Here is a 20,552-nt window from a genome sequence, read left to right on the forward strand (position 1 = left end):
AACAATGATACAAAGGTACTTATCAAATTTCTAGAACCGTTCAAGTAAGGAATTGTCCAGTAAAACTGTCCAGTAAATCTTTGTGTCCTGTCAAGATGAATAAGCTCATTTTTATGCAGCTTTTAGCAATATTTCAGCAATATCACAGCTGGGGAAACCTGACATACCCATGTAGATAACTGAACCTGGGCCTTCTGAGCGACAAGCAAATGCCTTAACTTCAACCTACCCGATCTTGCCAAGGTCACAACAAAGCACTGGAATATAGTTGAACGTGTTTATTATGTTTACACATACACAGTACATACAGACACTGGCAGTGATAAGCTGCAAGAATATGACTTCTTGTTGGCACCATCTCTGGAACAACCCTCACCTAGTTACCTGCTCAAATCTTTCCTATTCTTCCCTTAATTAGGATCAACAATATCAAACAGTGTGTTATTTCAATTACTCTAAATTCAAATGATCTAAATGCTGTTCAAAAAGAACAGAAACAATCTTTGAAATATGTTATTTTCTTTTCTCCACAAATGTGTTTTCAGAGGTGATGGGTAACGGCTCTTTTGATAAACTGGAACCTGTGCCTGAGAATCCTGTTATTTAAACATTTAAACTAACCATGTGATTTAAAACCACTTTAAACAGTATTTCAGCGGCAGCTTGTTGTTCAGACATGGTACTGACATCTTTGACAGAAGATCATAGAATGACCACAGTAACGGGCCTCAAACCAGGCTAAGCGAGACTTGCTCCGGAGAGGTGTTTCGTACTACAAAAATGCATGACCAGAATTACATGCATACATCCAGCCTGGAGACACCTATGAGGTCTTCTACTATGGCTTTGTAAAATATGGTGAGTGCTTACAGATTGTACAAAGATGTCACAATTTTGGAGATTTTCTAAGCCCAATCTGTTCAAAGTGTTTATGTGGTATCATGTAAATACACCAAACTAAACTATGAAATTTGTTACAATGGAAGACAGCTGAATAATCAAGAATAAACTTTTGGCTACAGTAAAACTTTGTGAAGTTACGGAATCACAAAAAATATATCCACAAGGATGGAAATTTTCCTCAGATCCAAAGATTTCCACCAACTATTTCAAATTGATCAATTCAAACACCCCATTTGAAATTGAATTTTCAGCTGAATGTAGATTTTCCTGCTGCCATCCCTGAATTCCGTATTTTGAAACAGATCAGATGAGAACCGAATCTACATTCTGTCAAGATCCATCGTCTCCCATTATCAAGTAACACTTAATGTTGCTCTAGCAACATCACCTCAGGGAACTAGGTCCCTCTGTAAAATTGTAAAATCAGCTTTGGTGTAAGAGGCACAAGCTGAAATCACATGGCCGTTCATGTTTACTCAACTTTTGCTGTTATACTGCATAATAAGCGGACGTAACTGATGCCTCTATTTTAAATGTGTGGGATTATTTGTCTTGCTACCAATCTACAATGCCTGTTTGGACGAACGGTTTTGTACGATCATCAGATGAAATGAAAACACACAACTGAATAAATAACAAAGAATACTGTTAACAAGCATGTTAACAGGTCATAATTCAAAGCTGAATATATCTTCAAATAATACCTAGCTATGAAAAGCAACATAATATGGATGAATCCTGACTGAGTGTCCTAGCATGATGTATAATGACATGTCTATCATAACCAGTAGAAATAGCACCAAGAGTTGGACATGATGACATGGTTAAGAGCACTGCGTTGGAGAAACTATTCGGAAATATCCTGATGCAGGGGAAGATTACACAATAACAATTTGGATGGACTGTTATTTGGATATTTGACTTCAGTAATCAAAGAGATCATTGATAAATAACATATCAGTCAAAGAATTGTAAGCAAGAGAGGTTAAAATTGTAATATGTTCGAAGATTAACTTTACCAAATAACTTTTAGAAATACAATGTAAATAAGCCCACTTTATCTGCCATCCATACAAACACCCTACATACTGGGTTACTACATCACTAGTCAGAAGGCAATGAATTCAATACTATAATTTCTTCATAAATTTTAAGTTGCAGTGATTTGAGGAGAGAGTTTTACTGATATCTGAAACATTCTGACATAAACAGGTAAGGTATTGATGCTAAAGAACTTGTCAGCCAACCTCATTGAACAATCCAGCTTCCAACAATATTTTCTACAAATGTTTGATCACAGAATCACATCTGTCAAACAATATACAAATGTACAGAGTACGACAATCTTCCTGCATCTAACGGTTGAATCAACCATATGTACACAAACATTGTTAATATTTCCCTGATAAGAACAAGGAAATTCTTGTCTATTTTCTTTTCATTGAACACATAAGCAGATATGTCCAATCTTATAAGACCAGAGTATATTTATATATATTTTTTAACAATAAGAAAAAAAATTAATAAAAAATCACTTTCCCCGCTCAAAAGATATAATCCTAATGTTTTTATTGGCCAAAAATGGAAACCTACCAGAAAACTTCCCGGAGATTGTTTGTTTCCCCATATACACTTAAAATATTCCCAAAAGTAAATTCTAAGATGCTTCGGTGAAAGATCAAAGGCGCCGACAATACTTTATCAGACGATAATGTGCACTTTTCACATTACATCACAATGTGTTGACGTCAATGCGCCATTCCAGTCTGCCCCCTCGTAATCAAACTTTTCTGCATTACGTCACCATGTAACAGACGTCATGATGGATGCCAGCTGCAATCGCCTCGTACAGCCTTCCACTGCTTCGTCGCATCCCATTTCTTGGTTTGCAGTTGCATCACACAGATAACATCAGTGTGCAAACATTACGTTTATGTTTGCTGGACCCGTGAAGGTCCCGGGGTAGAATAGGCCTTCAGCAACCCATGCTTGCCATAAAAGGTGACTATGCTTGTCGTAAGAGGCGACTAACGGGATCGGGTGGTCAGACTAGCTGACTTGGTTGACACATGTCATCGGTTCCCCATTGCGCAGATCGATGCTCATGTTGTTGATCACTGGATTGTCTGGTCCAGACTCGATTATTTACAGACCGTCGCCATATAGCTGGAATATTGCTGAGTGCGACGTAAAACTAAACTCACCCACCCACCACCTATGTTTGCTGACAGATAAAATGTCTCATAGTTCGACTCAAAATCTTACAGAGACACGGTAATGTTGGCAATGTTTACATTCCCACAATGCAATTGTGCAATGTTGCTTGACTTATCAGCTTCCTCTGAATGTACTGATCTAAACTTTCGTTGGTAGTAGAAATGAGGCGGTCATATTGCCTTGTACGGTTTAAGAGAATCACGGATGTAATTAAAATGACCTAGAGAAGATACTTAACCCGAACACAAACCATCACCAAACTGTTCATCATTTGTTTTTCTAGTAACCTTTGTCTTAACATAGGGGGCTGACACGTCAAAAGAACAGCACGTCAGTTAGTCCTGTGCGAGGATTCTTAATTTAGGTTACAGACACCATCCTTTTGTATTCTGCCATAGATTAATCGAAATTAGGCTTAGAAGTTATTGAATACAGCATCTTAGAAAAAGAAATGCAGTTCGTTCTACCACCATGTATAGAGTAATAAAGCACACTTTCGCCCTGAACTATTATAATGTTAAAGCACTCGGACGTGTCTGAGTGCTTTAATGTTATAATAGTTCAGGGCGAAAGTGTGCTTTATTACACTATACATGGTGGTAGAATGAACTGTATTTCTTAAATACTTCTAGCATTTAAAAATAATATTACTTTGACCGGTGATGTTTTTTTTCCATCCTGACTTCAGGTTTTCGGAGGACAAAAATCCATAAATATGACATAAAACCGGTCTGGTCTAATTAGGAAAGTAGAGAAAAAAAACATTCAAGCAATCATGGCACCATTCTTACAAATGAAACAGTAGGCACACAATGGTACATGTAGCCTGTTTGACTGACGCCACAACAACATGGAGTCCAATTGCATTTGCCTTGAAAGCACTTCTATACACTCTGTAAGAAGTCAGAATCTTCTGTCTTAGAATTATTTAGGATGCAACCCTAGATATATGCTTAAAAGTTAGAGAAATATGAATAGTATGTGAGACATCCCAGAATACCATGGCAACAAGCCATGTGACCCTGAGGGTATTATTTGGAACACAGTCAGGTAAAATCTCCCTGACAAAAGAGGATAGTGTTAGAAAAGCTAAAGATGAGTAAGGTGATCAATTACCCCTGGCCAGGATAATAACTGGTAAATGAACAACACAATGTAGGAGTTGGATCCAACATGGCAGCCACTGACACCGAAACAGGCCAAGATAGACAGTTTGGTGTAGACGATAATAACAACATGGTAGTGGCTGACAGAGAATTTTCATATTGTAGTGCAAATTGATCTGGAACATTTACTAGCCTGAATAGAAAAACACCTCAATATGAAATTTTGTTAGTCCTGAGAATAGGATTAAACAGACTCAGCCTAGATAGCTAGTTTGTGTACCATTCTGGCCATAGAACAATAGCCATGTTGCCAGATGATTCATAAATATGGAGGCCAAGAGGTGAAGAATCAGGATGGCTACTAGAAGAAGGATATTTATACCTGATGGAGACAGTCATGATTGCCAAACACACAGCTATAACATCTTACAAAAAGATCTTGGTCACCATTAACTAGAGGATGAGAACAACCACCTGTAGGTCATATCCAACCCTCCTGGCCAGAGAATATCATGGACAAGCTTCTGAAATTCATTCAATGAGGCATTTGGACTTTTTAACATGCAGACTGCTTTCCATGACTGACACTGCTTTCTATCTATGGTGGACGCTGACCTAGCTGCTCTGCTTCATCTTCTCTAGGATGGGGATGACCATATCATAGCGAGGCCGTTTGCCTGCCTCCTCGTTCATGCAGATCTTGATGAGGCGAGACATGTGACTGGAGATTCCTGGTGGGATCTTGATGCGCAGGCCTTCTAGTGCTACCTGGAAACACATAGCCATTGCAATACACTCTCAGTACAAATGACATACTACAGATGTACATCTTAGATCAAGGACACATACTTAAGAGTGGGGCCAAGGTCAATTGCATGTGTGGTCAAGGCTGCTTTTGAAAGTGAGAGGTCAAGGTCACTTCTGCTGATGTGAAGCCAAGTCATTTATATGAATGCAGGGTCACCCACCTTCATGCCAATTTCCATTGGAGTGAGGTCAGCAAACGGAACCTCCCGGGTTTCCAACTCCCACAACAAGATAGCAAAGCTCCACATGTCTGCAGCTTTCAGGTTAATCTCCCCAGGCTTCTTCAGCATAGCTGTGTATTGAGACAATATATGGTGTACTGATATAATTTGTTTTCTGACACAATATGGTGTTTTTTGATACCATGTGTACTTTCCGTGTTTATGCTCCTCAGAAATAGGAACTTTAACAAAGATTAGACAACATGTCAAACTGTCTACCAAACATTTACCTGTGATTAGTAGTAACATGTCCAACAATCACTGCAATGACAATCTATTTCTTTTTCACAAATAGTTTGTGTTATACTGGTCAGTTTTGTTTATCTCACCAGCACACAAAGTGTGTCTGTTTGCAGGTGCCAGTTTACACACATCTGCCAGGTAGGACTGATCACTCTCAACAAGTGTAATGGTATTCTGCATCTGAACAAGTTTGTCTGGTCCAACTGTTGCTAGTACAATGCCACACTCAGCAATATTTCCGTTTTGTGATGTCTGCCTGAAAATAGTTAAGTCCAGACCAGCAAATCCATAGCTTGATATGATACACATCATATGCAAGCAAGTCACCAAGTCTCACTGTCTGGTCCTTGTGATCACCAAACACTAGGGTTAACTGGGAGATTTCCCAATCCCAGATTTCATGTTCTGAACAACTGATCATGTTGTCCACCTACCTTCAGGGGCCATCCATGCTGGGTTGTATTCCTTGCCTCGCTCATGGAAGGTAAACCGATAGTCAGCCATGTTGATGCGGGCTGTCAGGTCTTCATCAATCTGATTATATCAAGGGAAGAGATGATATCACAATTGGACAACTGAAGGATAGCCTTAGAATGAGCATAACATCATGCCAAACATCTGAGTCTCTCAAACAGAAACAAATCTACAATCTAGGGATGAAAATGCCAATCATAGATCAATCATATTTACCTGACAACTGAGAAATACATTATTAGGTAAAGTTACAAGTTATGAGTGATGCTCCTCTTCCAACAACGAATTGAGTGAATGTTTGGCTTTCCCCCTCTTAACAATATATTTTATTCATATCACAGAATGTCAACATGTTGTGGAATGACATCCTGTAGCAATGCATGTCTCCAACATTCACCACTGTGGGAAAACACATGTACACCACTTTTGTGCTGGCAAACACAAGGTCAGGTTGAAATGATAATCCAACTCATGATTACAGGTTTCAAGTATACCTAAAGCCAAGCAGCTCTGTTCAGTAACTCATGCAGTAGGCGTCCCAGAGACCACCTCAACATTGGGGAATTTATGATTGCCATGTCACATTTCCTCATAACTGACAATCATGATTTTCTTTTTCCCTTGTTCAAACCAAACATTACCTCTCTGTATTTGGCATGTACTTTATGGTCATTCTAAAGTCAGATATTTTTCTTTCTTACTGAGTGCAGTGTTAACAACAAACAAACCAAACGCATATTGTTATGAAAGCTAATTATCATGATAAATAACAAACCATAATTCAAAATAAACTCCATGCCACCTTTACTAGAGGCCCTGAATATAAAGGAAATCAGGAAGTTGGAAATCAGGATTCTCATACAGAAGAGTGTGAGACTGAATATTGCTTAACGCCACATCATCAATGTTGCAGCTAATTGTGTCAGTCATACAGAACACCACACTATGTTGTTATATCATGTGGTGGCACTGGTTCTTTAATGATAGACTTTTAATAATAAAATAATTTTAATAAAATATAATTCATACCATTGTAAGTAACACATCAAATCACAAAACCATTCCAGTTGTGTTACCATGGATATGTAGAAATTCTACTATCTGTATCAATCAAAAGTTGGTTCATTCTTCACAACGGCCAACTTAACCACACAAACAATATTTACAATCTTTAGTGCACAAATAAAATGAGTGAATATTGACATTGATGGATCCCTGGTCAGCCACAGAAGACAAAATTTGCGAGAAAACATTTGAATTAATGTACAGAAGACTTTCAAAATAACACAAAGAATCAGCACCATCTATAGTTCAAGCAGCAGTTAAGGGGAGACAATCTGTGGCCTTGTTTAGCATTGGTTACATGTCGGCCATCAGCTGACACAAGGATACTGCCGTATCATGTTGACAGCTAACCAAGATGGAAAAGGTTAAAGAACATACAGTATTTCTATACAGTCGTTTTAGATCTGAAGTTTTCAAATGCCTGAAAACACATCAAAAAGACTGTTGAAATCAGAGTTTAGTCAACTACAATCATCTTTGTCTACAGAATCAAATTTCATATCCTAACCGGACGAAACAGTTGACCCTCCTTTGGGATAAAATGCCACATCCTGTAAGCTTAAAACACCCTAAAATACACATCCACAAAGTTACGGATACTGTGCATGTGTCTAATTGAAGGACCGTCACCATTTCCATGTTAGGACACCACTTGGTGGTAATGTACAGTCATTCAAAATGATAGCATAGACACTAAAATGCTTCATGAATTTTTGGCACTTGCATATTTGAATCAGTTGGGAAACACCAAGTATATTTTAACTATCACAGTATCTGCCTCTTAACAGGTAATGTCACATGTAATCCAATTTTTCTTTTCTCTGAGATCCTATATTTTAACATGGACCTCAAAACAATGAATGAAAGAAAGAAACAATGAAAGGTAAATTCCCACACTGAGACAGTTATCAGTTATCCATTCAGACCTAAGCATGCTTGAACAGCAGAGGTGACAGGCTGATTCAGTAACGTCATACAAAATTCTATTGTCAAAACAGAGGCCCCAAACCACACTTTCTTCATGTATGAGGGCGTGGCTGTCCCTGGTTCCATAGTACATGCACAAGCATACATGGAGGACTAGTCGCAATTCATGGAGGTTATCTAGCTACCTGCCAGTTCCACTACCCAGAAAAGCTGTGAGTGGATGTCAGTACATATTGCTATTCTTGATGACCTTCCGAGTGAGTGGACCACTTTTAGCAATATTTCACCAATATCACAGTGGTCACCAGAAATGGGCTTCACACACAGTGCTCATGTCTGGAATCAAAATCCAGTCTTTGGAATGATGAGCGTCCACTTTAACCACATGGCTACATCTGCCCCAATGATGTCCAGAGCACTGACAAAAAATTTCACTTCTGGTTTTAAGAAACTCCCACTTTGCACCCAAGGCACTTCTTACATCAATTATGGTACTGACAACTGCATTTCTGGGCTGTGGAACTCACAGCTAGCACTTCAGCTATATATACTGTCCAATTCCCATCAAACTTTGGATGTGTCTACACAATTGTGTAGCATGTGTGACTTCTACAGCTGAAAATAAAGATACTGTTACATCAGTATGGCAAGAATATACTGCATGAATATTGAAGTCAGATGTCCAGAGGCCCAACTTCCATCAATATCTATGCATTAACTCTCTACAGTGTGTCCCTCATCCCAGTAAATATCAGAATACATTGGAAAATGAATGAATGAAAATGACTGAAAAGAATCAGTTTAATAGAATATAAATAACAGATATTGAGCTAGATTTAACAGAAAGTCAAGTGATGGCACTTAGGAGATATGTCTTTGTCTATTTTGTGTTTACACTTGGGAAAAAATAATTTAGTAATCACAAAAATCTAGCCAAGCATACACCTAGCATTACCATATCTTTAAACTGTTTGATCATTTCAGCATATTTGCTTGTGTGCTGAGGACATTTTCAGGAAATGATAAAATGTCTAATTCTGTATCGTTTCAATATATGCATTGTATATGAATGACATATATGTGAGGCTTGTGTCTAAATCTACTTTCTGGTCAATTAATGTTGAGGTGTACATGTGCATGCATCTGTTGGTAAAACAACTTGTCTTCTCTCAGCCGTCCAGTGAGGACATAAATATGATAGATTGTAAACATAATAAATAGCATTCGCTATGTCTGTGGTCAGAAAAAAGTAATCAGTGTTACTGACAAACCAGGACATTGTGGGAAATGTATCAGATCAAGATTTTCATGCTCAAACACAGAATTAGCTTAAAACACATTCACAAAACAAACAGAAACTACCTATACTTACAGCCCTTCAACCAACAAAAAGTCATTCATAAACAAAACACAAGCTTGTCTCCTAACAAAGAAATTGTGTCCAGATGTCAAATTGAGTTTCAGGAATGAATCATAGTGGGTGCTTTTATCCGAGAGGCACAGAATAGCTCAATGATGATACGTGTGAGAAATGTGGTGTTTGTTTCAATCCAAAACACTTACTATGAATGTCACTGAAAGAGGTAGTTAATAAAACTGGTGTGATGATTCATCTGATTTTGACTGTTCTGTTATACCAAAACTATATTGTGATATTGTCTATCAGTACTCTGTGATACAAGAACATGTAAAGATGGCATAAAAATGGTGAAAAAAGTAGATGAGTAACTCTTTGTAAGAAAGTAATTTGTAATGAGTCACTCAAATTCTTAACCTAATCAGGTTTTAATTGATGTAAAAGATATAATTAACTTTGATTGAGTGTTTTCAAATCTCATTAAACCTTTGTTTATTGTATCTTGTATCACAGCCCATGAAAGTGATCAAGGCTTACTTGTATTAAAGCAGTCTGTGTGCTAAACCCCTCTCAGTGGCAAAGTGAGGTGGGTTAAAGGTCAATCTCACTAAACACAGGCTCAAAATTATTTGTTACTCTGCTATGCTGAGTCTAACAAACCCTAGTACAAGGTTGTATCAGATAACCTTTGAGCGACATATGACTGTCCAATCAAATGCGAAACAGTATAGCAGTGTAATGAAAAATACTGAGCCTGTGTTTACTTCGACTGGTGTAAAGGCCTATTTGTAGTTTTCCAGGTAAATGATTGTTAGTAGGCTGTGATGTTTGTACCACTTTGATGAAATCCACGGTCACACATGTAGTGCTGACAAACCTACAAACACAGTAGGACTCAAACCATGGTTCCTGGCTGCCCAAAGGGAAACAACCCTTTGGATTACTCCATGTTAGACATCCTGGTCAGCTGTAGATGTGACAACTTCCACACCATACTCTAGCCCACACAGTGTTTGACTGCTCTCTGGAAGCAGGCCATGTGTCACTACAACCCATCGTTAAGCCCTGGGTAATGATTTATGATTGGCTCCTACAGATATGTTTGTTTCTAGTGCCCACAGTGCCCTCTGTAACCATAGTAACTTTTGATGCAACCATCTGTGAGATAATGTGCTCACTTATACAGTATTTCAGTTTCAGGTGAACCAACCAAACTTCATAACATAGTAGTGATTTCTAGAAAGAATTGATAATCATGGAATATATAAACATGAAAAATAACTAAACTGTTTGGTGGATGGCTGAGGGTTAATTTTCTTTTCCTGCTGGCTGTTTTCATATCAAATTCTTTACAAACTCACTGACATAGAAAATTTGTCATTTGATTCCAGATTTGTAAAAGTTTTCGACAGCATATTACATAAAATATGTGATCAGCGATACATGCTTATGGTAAGTATAACCAATACAATCCTCAGTGACAAAATTATTTTGCCATGTCCACAAGAAACTAACACATCTTGTATTTGAGCCAACTATCTGATCACCAAAGAGTGCAAATATGGTATATAAATATCATGTAATACCGTGCGGAAATACATAACCATCCACTCCAAGGCATCTCAGTGTTAGTGTTAAACAACATATGCTACAGAAATGCACAGGCGTTTCTTCTGAAGTCTTTACCCCATTTATTTCGCTGGCATATTTGGGATCATCAACATTAATTTTAGCCAAGTCCTCGTCGATCTAAAATTGAAAATCCATTAGCTGTAGTGTGGCAAAAGCAAGGTTGAAGCAAGAAACAATGAAACAAAAGTGAAAGTGAAAACAGTGACTCAACAAAACATCGTAAACAAATAATCGACACAAGTATATACGTTATATATTATAACACACAGGGCTTCACCACAATCATATCACAATTAATTCCTTAAATACCAACATACATTACTGTTGCACATGATGGAAAATAAAAGTAGAAGATTCCATGATACTGTAAGCAATGAAAGGTTAATTCATTCATATGATAACCTGGACAGAGAATATAATCCCCAAGAACTGTCGGATGTCTGTCAATCCAATCTAACATTAATTTTTGAGAAAAGACATTCCTGTCTCATTCGCCACTGCTGTCAGTGAGAACAATTCTATATCCTCAGCTGCCAAATGAAATTTGTTTTAAAACTGACATCACCCTACCATGATGTGTTTGCTGGTCAGCAGGAAGTTGGGGATCATTGGTTCCATGGAGTGCAGGAACTCCATACCGCGGGCGATGTCAATCGCGAACCGCAAAGCTTGGTTCTGGTCCACCACAATTCCTGCAATCAGAAAACATGACCATACAGTGCTGTATCCTGTCTCTTTCCTGCATATCCCAACATCTAAGTCTGTCGTGAATATCTTTCACACTGAACCAACTTCGCTTTTTCTGTGTAGGAATGTATAGTCATTTTTGCAAAACATAAACAGAACAAAAATATGTAAAATCATAATCTTTTTCACAACAGATTTGTCAGTTTTTCTGATCTGAGCTACCAGGTAGGTGATTTTACCAGAATGTGATCAATGCATTGAGATAAAGGTGATTAGCATCAGATCACCTCCAGTACATGCTTACAGTGTGTGACATATGCAGGTATAAATTTTTGTACACATCTTCATGTATACTCTGGATGAATAACCTGACATCAGACTACACCAGTGCTATGTCAGTGTGAAATCTTGCACTTATCAATGTACAGCCTGGATGTATCGCTCACATTAGTTCTAAAACTGCTACACAGTCGGACTGACCTGACTCCCCATGTAGTGTGTTGAACAGGGAGCCGAAGGGCATGAACTGACTAATCACCACAAGGTTGGGGGGCTGGTTGCAACATGCCAACACTGGTAGCACGTTCGGGTTATTGAAGATTCTGTAGAAAAAACAAGAAGCAAATGTGCAGTGTTTTCTATGGAGGAAATATTACATATATAATTACCATCAAATTAAATTTGGAACCCAAAGTTTTACATGTAACAAATCAACAAAGTTCACAGTGGCATTGAGTTAGGTTCCTATAGTATACTCATGACAGAATTGAACACTGTGGCAGTAGTGAACTCCTGCAATACTTTTTTAGCCAACACAGATATCAAAGAGACAGCTGTTGCTTCTCTTCAGACAGATCAACACTCACCTAAGACGAGGGAACTCTTCCTGGAAGTCACGTGAGTTTCGAAGGGTACAGTCTACAAGGTTGAGAATCTTGGCAACAATGTCGTTATCTTGCCATCTACCACGCCATGTCTGAAGAAAATTATCAAATCTTCAAGCAACTCATTGCCAAAAAATATCCCATGACATAAATGGGACAAGAGAGTGTTAGATTAAATATCCCAGCAAAAAAACATTCTCCCAAATAAAATAAATGTTGTCTTAAAAATCAACACACCACTCATAATCAAATGTACTGTATTTAAAACATACCTGTTCAAAGAAATGTTCTTCCCACACTAACATGCGATTTAACTAGAATATGTATCAAAGAAGAGATTAGCCCAGCTTAATCACTCCGTCAACTCCCACATCACGACTTACCTCCCCTGAATGAGTGGAGGCAACATGGCCGACCAGCTGCAACTGGGCAATGTCTATACCTGGGTGACGGGACAGGAGTGCATCACCTGAGGATGGAGACAGCATAGATCATTGTCAGTTGTCCAGTCACATAGATGTTCACAATGACCTTCTTACTGCAAATGGCAGTGCATTCTCAATTTTCATACACTAATATTGGACTCAAATATTACACTTTATCTGTAATGTCTAAGCTGGAATGTCCTAGTGGTGTCTCTGATTACACTCCATTTGTATTGGAAACACTTACGACTTCTTGTCTTGTAGCCTAGCCAGCTCCTGTCCTTGAAGGGGATTTTACTTAGGTCCTGTCCCAGAGCCAGCGCTCGATCTGAAGAATAAGTTCCACAATAAAAGAAGACAAATATTGGCTGCACTGGTCTGATAGAAGACAGCTTTACAGATTTTATAGTAAAATTGTTTGATATAACACACTTGTCATACTGATCTCTGTTAACACTTCAACATACCTAATTCTTATAGTCATCAGATAAATCTAATTGTGACACAAAATTATTTCCCTGAAACACCTGTCAGCATGATTCATGTATAACATGTGCCCTTTCATTCTCATGTACATAAACCCATTGAGCTTGTAAAATCCCTCCCTCCCATAACACTATCACCCTTCACAGTTCCTTTGCCATAACCAGGGAAAAGTTCAAACTGTTTGTTTCTTGTCAATCAGAAACCTACCTTTCAGCATCTTTGTCAGAAATGGCTTTGCTTTATCAAGTGGAACTTCATCATATTTGTTGGCAATGCTGACCAGAGCTCCATTGTTGACAAGATCCTGCCAGAAGAACACACATTTGTTGATTATGGTTGCATTAACTGGAATGCTCTACAGGAAGATGTGAAAAGATTACTTTCCATAGTTTTATGGGCAGCAAGGCATGGTGATGCAATTTCACTGGAACAATATCGTCTGTTTACATCTGTTTGAGACAGTATAACATATTTTTCACTGACATGGTGTTACTGTGAGATAAGCGTTTCAGTTACTACTAGTTTCACTAACCTCAGCAATCTGGTCAAATCCCCAGAAGCAGGCATAATGCAGTGGTGTGTTTCCATGTTCATTGATAGCATTGATGTTGGCTTTGTTGTGAAGGAGCTGAAACATACACAGTTCTATATCGTTCTTCCCAACTTCTAAAATGCCACTCGAAGAAGTCACAGTGAGTGAGTCAGTTAGCAGTTGTCACTTCTAGCATTACCCCAGGTGAGATAACATGAGGTTTATTAGCTTCAAGATGATGACACTAAGAAAGCAATTTCCTGGCCTATGCTGGTTTTACAGTGCATACCAACTGAGACAACATGCTTCAGTAAAACATGAATACCCAGCTTAGACACTGTATATCATCTTTCACCCTATAAATGCTGAACATCTGGTACAGTAGCAGCATGTGCTGTCATTTACAGTTTTAACTCGTGTTTTTGCGCTAAGATCAAAGCTGCTTTTAGCAGTGTTTCAATTACAACTTACATCAACTAACATGGGAGGAAAACCCCTCCTCTGTTTTTTACCACCGTAGTGAAACCCATGAGAATTGGTCTGGTGCTTAACAACCTAGAAACAGAATTCATGGCAAACTGGCATCCATTAGCCAGTTGATACACATTTCTAGCATGCCCAAGGGATGTAACTCTGATGTACTGACGGCCACAAGAGAGTGAGTGAGTAAATGTGGGTGAGTGTGTGGGTGTGTGGGTTTTCTTAGCTATATTCCAGCAATATCATGGCTGGGGGACACCAGAAATCGGTTTCACATATTGTACCAATGTAGGGAATCAAAGGCGTGATGAGCAAACACTTTCACCACTAGGCTACCCAACTGCCCTACAACAATGACAACTGATGAAAGACGACAGAAATGCTGGATGATCTCAACCCTAAGTCAAATCACCATCATAAGAGAGGAAACACTGACTGGTTATGCTCTGGTGCCATGAACATTTGTGGATGGAACCAGATACATCTTTCACACACTGGGTAATTATGAAAAATATTTATACGATTGGCTTTTTTTTAAGTTTTCATGGCCCTTGATTCAGTGAGTGAGTGAGTGAGTTTAGTTTTACGCCGCACTCAGCAATATTACAGCTATATGGCGGTGGTCTGTAAATAATCGAGTCTGGACCAGACAATCCAGTGATCAACAACATGAGCATCGATCTGTGCAATTGGGAACCGATGACATGCGTCAACCAAGTCAGCGAGCCTGACCACCCGATCCCGTTAGTCGCCTCTTACGACAAGCTGAGTCGCCTTTTATGGCAAGCACGGGTTGCTGAAGGCCTATTCTACCCCGTGACCTTCATGGGTCCCCTTGATTCAGACTAAACTAGATAAAAGTGATGTATCGTGTGTACTTTATACCAGTGCACAGTTGATCTTGTGCTCTGAATGTTGTGAAACTGTCTGGTGAGTATCTCCCTCACTTACCATGACGACAACATCTCGATGCCCATGTCCTGCTGCTAGATGTAGCGCTGTGTCATCACCCATGTTGGTAGCATTGATCCTAGCACCTCGTTGTATCAGCATGTCAACAATGTTTGTACGTCCTTCTCGTGCTGCCCAGTGCAACAAACTGAACCGATGGTCATCTCTGAAACATTGTACATTGTGGCTTACAAGTTATACTACCACTAGTGCTGGGAATAGTTGTGAAAATCAAAACGGCTGATTGTATCATCTCTAGTAATCTATCTTCAAAACTGATCAGCTGGTGTAATTGTATTGCCCTTTTGTGTTTACATGGTTGGTAACGTTACATTATCTCAACAAAAAACACACACAAAGACTCACTGCAGCACTTGATTTGCCAAAAGGTGAATAACCTCCGGGCTTAGAGTGGGGACATAATTGTTTGCATTCAGTTATTGACTTACATCCCTCAGGCACACAAGAAACCTATTATCGTGAGTTAAAATCCTGGTTCAGCCTGATGATGATTTTAGGTTTATCAATACCATTACCACTCCTGTGCTTGTCGGTTTCATCAAAGTTGTAAAAAATCTAAGATAGATATTACTTTGGGTTTGCCTAAACTACCTTGCCGTTATATAACTGAAAGAAACACATCGAAAATTGTTCCTTCCAGAAATTGAGGGGTAACTTTCTGCTGCTGACATTTTCTGTACCTGTACTCTTGACAGTCAGTGACTTAGGAGATAAACATCATGTGTTGGCCAATTTCCGGGTGTTGCTCATTTGTGACGTCATTCTAACTTTACGTCACAATATGACCTGAATAACGTCACCACTGTTGATGACACAAGAAAACAATTGTTTACATGTCAATACGCAGTGAATAGTCTTGCAGTTTCCGGGAATCTAATACCATTTGATCATGTTTTTCAACCAATCAGATTACAGAACACAGTGACTTTTGGTTTACAATGTTGATTAAAGTTACCGTCTGGGGTTAAAGCAACACGAATGAAGCCAGTGTCTTCTACTTTTTCTTTAAGTAAAGTAAGCCTATCCAAAATTACCCTATTAAGTAGTATATCTTGCAGACAAATACTTAAGCAGGTTTGGAACAGGTTGAGGCTATTCACTGCATATTGCTAAAAATTAGGTTTGGATTTAAAATTTAAATAGTACCATACCAACATCAGGTTAATGGTACTTTGAAAGTGTGCAAGCTGAAGGAACATTATAGATGTTTCTTGAATGTACTTCAGTTTGAAGAAATATGCCCATATATAGGTTTCAAAACTTAAAGGTCACATGCAACGTAAAATACAACTTTGCAGATTCTGGTACCTTTCGGTGTGCACTTACCGAAACAAATCATAAAAAATGCCAATTCAACCTATAAAGTTGAAAAAAACGCGATGAAAAAAAAGCCCGCGAAATCGGAGTTCAAACGTTTCACTAAATTCCCCCCAGCGCTGGGGGGAAAACTGGTTTCAACAACTGTGCTGCGCTGCGTCCATAACGCATGCGCGGTGAATAGGTTCGCGGAGCTTGAAACAGTATTCATGCCCAGCGTCTGAGGTCGTGAGCAGTAGTCTAGACTTGGTTGTGTACAAAAACAAGTAAATAATCTACTCGTTACGTAAAACAACTTGTTAATTGTGGTAAGCAGTCTCTGTCACAGAGAAAGCTCAGTGTCTGGTTTATTCACACCTATGTGTCTGTCTGCCTGTCTGCTAAAGACAACATGCAATACACAGCTTCAATCACTGACCACGTGCAATTTGAACTTAACACCTATTTTGATTTATGACTCGTGCACCGGAGTCCCGTGTCTGCCACATTATGTAATTAGGCAAGTGTGATACACATGACATGTTTTTATGTCTGTGTGTTGCAAACAAACTACATTCATTTTTTTCGGATGACTGGATCTGACGGAAACTTGTGCAAACTCTTGTCAGATTCAAGTCCTGCTTTGTACTTGGACGAATGACAGATTCCAGCCACGCAGTAGTTTACCATCTCTACTGACATGATTTTTATTGGATCGAGCGCAAATTCAGAGAACATGTATTTTCTAAACCCAAAATCTCTATATACATTCTTCATGGATAACGACTTCTTTTCGTGTATATGATTTGGCTTGACAACAGTATATGAATCCATACTGAAACGACTGAAACGACGCATCAAGTACACAAAAAGAAGTTATTATCCATAAAGAATCTTACTTTCTTGTGACTGGCTATACTTCGAAAATGCCCATCAAACAGATCATCTTTCTGTACACACAATGAACCCTCAGCATGTCAGCAAATGGAACAGCCAATCGGAAGCCGTCGTTACACTTGAGTGCATATCCACCCGCTATGACTGGGTTCGGTCTCCCGAGGGCTTCGTTTCGAGGGACGTAAGCCCAAGTACAAAATATTGCACTTTTGAATCGCGATTGTACGCTTATAATTTTGTTTATTTGTTTTTTTAAAAGCAGCAATGTATATTATATGTCATGAATAAGTGATAAATGTGTTTTAATTATGTTTGATTTTTTGGTTGCATGTGACCTTTAAAATCTACCTTGTGTTTTGTGTTTTTGTGTCCCACTGACAGTTAATATTGCAATATACTAGTAGCGCTATGAGCATACACATAGTGTACTGAGTTGGTACCATATAAAAGGGACTCATTATTATTGTTATTTTTATCAAAACATTTCTGCAAATTGATCAAAGTGATCGACTTCACAGTGTGAAGGTATGTCCCTTCTAATCTTCAACTCTTGTCAGTCTCTCTGTACCACTCTGCACTGTGTATCATACAGGTCATATTGATTCATGCTCAAAAATGATGCATGATCATTTTTTAAAAAAGTAATATTTATGTTTTGTGATAAATTTATGTAATGACTACCTGGGCTAGCTGGAACACACTGTCAGCTAATCCTTGCATGCCTAAGGGGTGCAACTCTGAATCCTATCACTCATCACGATATGGCTGAAATATTGCCGATGTGACGTTAAATATTAACTCACTCACTCACTCACTGTATCCTATGATATCCTAATGGAACACACAAGTCTCTTACTTACTGATAAGTAGTCTGGATTACGTCAAGTACTTTACCAATCTTCTAATGAACAATGTTGTACCAACTGAGAAATATACTGAACAGCAAGTGAAACCAGATGTTTCGAAAATTGAAATCTCAGGAAAGTAAGCATTCACGTTTATGTCTTCTGTTTGAAAACTTGACAAAAAAAACAGAGGTGCGTTTCTTTTGCTGTTCAGTATACATATGCCTAAAGTGTTTGCGGGACTTAGTTGACTATACTCTTGATACTTGTTAATATTACTGACAGGTATTTTCTTGCTTCTAAATGTTGTGAATGAACAGCATCTTTCTGATGCCTCCAGAAGTTGTCAGAAGATATGTTTCAAGGCTTTTGAGTCATTAAGAATGAGGACTATGATTTATGGATATACAACCTCTTTTATTCAGTGAGTGCAATGTTTTGACATAGGTACTAATGTCAAGCAAATGGTACAGGGTATTATAATGTATGGAGTGAATATATACATGAATTGTTGTTGCAATAAACAACATACATTAGTATCTATGCCATCATAGTGCTCATTCTTCATCCACTCAACTCTAGAATACCTATCAAAGTTGTTGAGTAATTAAATAGATGAGGAATAAAATGCTCATCTTTTAAGACAATTACAAAGATGTTTGGTGTGCTCTTTGAAGAATTTTACTTCCTGTGTCATTTCTAACATGTTTGTTCGCAGTGATTGTGTCAAAACCAAACTCTAACTTATATGGATCATTAACAAATTTGGTAAAGATTTATGGTCCTAATAACCTCAATAAACATTTCATCACATAAAACTTTGATGTGTAGTTCAGACTGAAACAGTTCATGCAAGTGCTAATGTGATGCTTCCATATCTGGATTAACCTTTGACACATCTGGTAAACTGCTCTCCTCAACAGATTGCCATACAGTGATGGGTACTGTTAAAAGGCCATAGTATTACCCCAAACAACTATAAGTGACTTCTACTGATCATGTTATTCATTATGCTCATATGCTACAAGCCATTTATTTGACACCATACATACACAACTAAGCATAATTTCAAATCCTAATTTAATCCTGAATAGTTCAGTAATTTTCATACATAATTAAATAACAGAAATTCACCTGTGGCAATAACAACAGGATAAAGATAGGTGATGTATGGACTGTACATGTGTTCAGCATCACATGTGTATGTGCACAGTGTGGGAGTAATATTCCAGATGTAACACGCAGTTGTGTATATTTATATAACCCAAAACATCAATGTATCAACAACCTGCTTGTTAAGGGATCAGTAAGTCGGTGAGTAACAGGGATGGACTGCTGCCTCTATCTCCTTTTTGGTTTCTACAGCTGAGCCAATCAGAATCCGTTTTTAGCTCATTTCAACAACTTGATGCTATAAATAGAACAGGTGCTCCACTTATATCTACTAAAACAGACTATTAATAAAGTTTCATGTTGTTGTGGTATATGCCAGCTAATGGACTGACATTTACGTGCGAAGTATATTATACATGATTTCGTGTTATATATTTCAACGACAAACAAATTATCATTTATGATTCATGGAAATGCGTTTGATGAGACCAACCCTTACCCTTGATTCAGATCGTTCTCTGTGTTGTCCAGCCATACTCGTACATGGAAGGCATTGCCTTCGCGCACTTGAGTGAAAATATCATCCATGACTGGTTTTGTGGGTAAATAAAGTTTCTGAAATAAATAACACCAAAGCTTGACCTCCTTCGAAACTTGGACGCGGTTTCCGCAATAAGCGGGTATGTCCTCACGAATTGTAAAAGTATTAGGTGTTATTTAAAGCTAACACAGATACTAGTTTGTAAATCCTTCCCTTGGATAATATTTTACGTTTCCAAATTATCCATGTCTTTGGTAGATCACAAGAAACTCGAAATCATCAAATTGTTGACATTCTTTCAGGCTTGAAGGCTTTCCGATAGTAACGAGTGCAAAAATGGATAAACGGGTGTAATTAAACGTTCACTTGGTTGTGTCAAAATGGGTTATCGAGTCTATGATTGACATGGCGAAGTTGTGCTTCCGTTTTTAAGTAGGTGAGA

At 38.3% G+C, this 20,552-nt stretch overlaps 1 protein-coding gene across 2 annotated transcripts; it reads right to left on the minus strand.

The window, feature by feature from the left end:
- Positions 1-263: 263 nt before the first annotated feature.
- LOC137274625 (integrin-linked protein kinase-like) lies at positions 264-20,433 on the minus strand. Of its 2 annotated transcripts, XM_067807923.1 has the most exons (13): positions 20,069-20,433; positions 15,398-15,563; positions 13,967-14,062; positions 13,642-13,738; positions 13,196-13,276; positions 12,907-12,992; positions 12,506-12,615; positions 12,120-12,241; positions 11,523-11,644; positions 11,007-11,069; positions 5,932-6,031; positions 5,195-5,325; positions 264-4,994 (listed from the first exon to the last, which is right to left on the minus strand). In XM_067807923.1, the coding sequence occupies exons 1-13, from the start codon at positions 20,155-20,157 to the stop codon at positions 4,842-4,844; spliced, it is 1,416 nt and encodes a 471-aa protein (XP_067664024.1). In that variant the 5' UTR covers positions 20,158-20,433; the 3' UTR covers positions 264-4,841. The 2 variants fall into 2 exon arrangements, with proteins under 2 accessions (XP_067664024.1, XP_067664025.1); XM_067807924.1 differs by lacking the exon at positions 11,007-11,069.
- Between the last annotated feature and the right edge of the window lie 119 nt (positions 20,434-20,552).

The sequence above is a fragment of the Haliotis asinina genome, chromosome 2 (assembly GCF_037392515.1).
Source record: "Haliotis asinina isolate JCU_RB_2024 chromosome 2, JCU_Hal_asi_v2, whole genome shotgun sequence".
Classification (NCBI taxonomy): domain Eukaryota; kingdom Metazoa; phylum Mollusca; class Gastropoda; order Lepetellida; family Haliotidae; genus Haliotis; species Haliotis asinina.

What these genes read in the sequence shown, in the direction of transcription:
- LOC137274625 (XM_067807923.1), bottom strand. Translation starts at nt 20,157, where the DNA reads ATGGATGATATTTTCACTCAAGTGCGCGAAGGCAATGCCTTCCATGTA. An exon ending in AGGCTACAAGACAAGAAGTC is followed by an intron (nt 12,993 to 13,195) that starts GTAAGTGTTTCC and finishes CTCCATCCTCAG; the next exon opens with GTGATGCACTCCTGTCCCGT. An exon ending in ATGCCAGCGAAATAAATGGG is followed by an intron (nt 6,032 to 11,006) that starts GTAAAGACTTCA and finishes TGATATAATCAG; the next exon opens with ATTGATGAAGACCTGACAGC.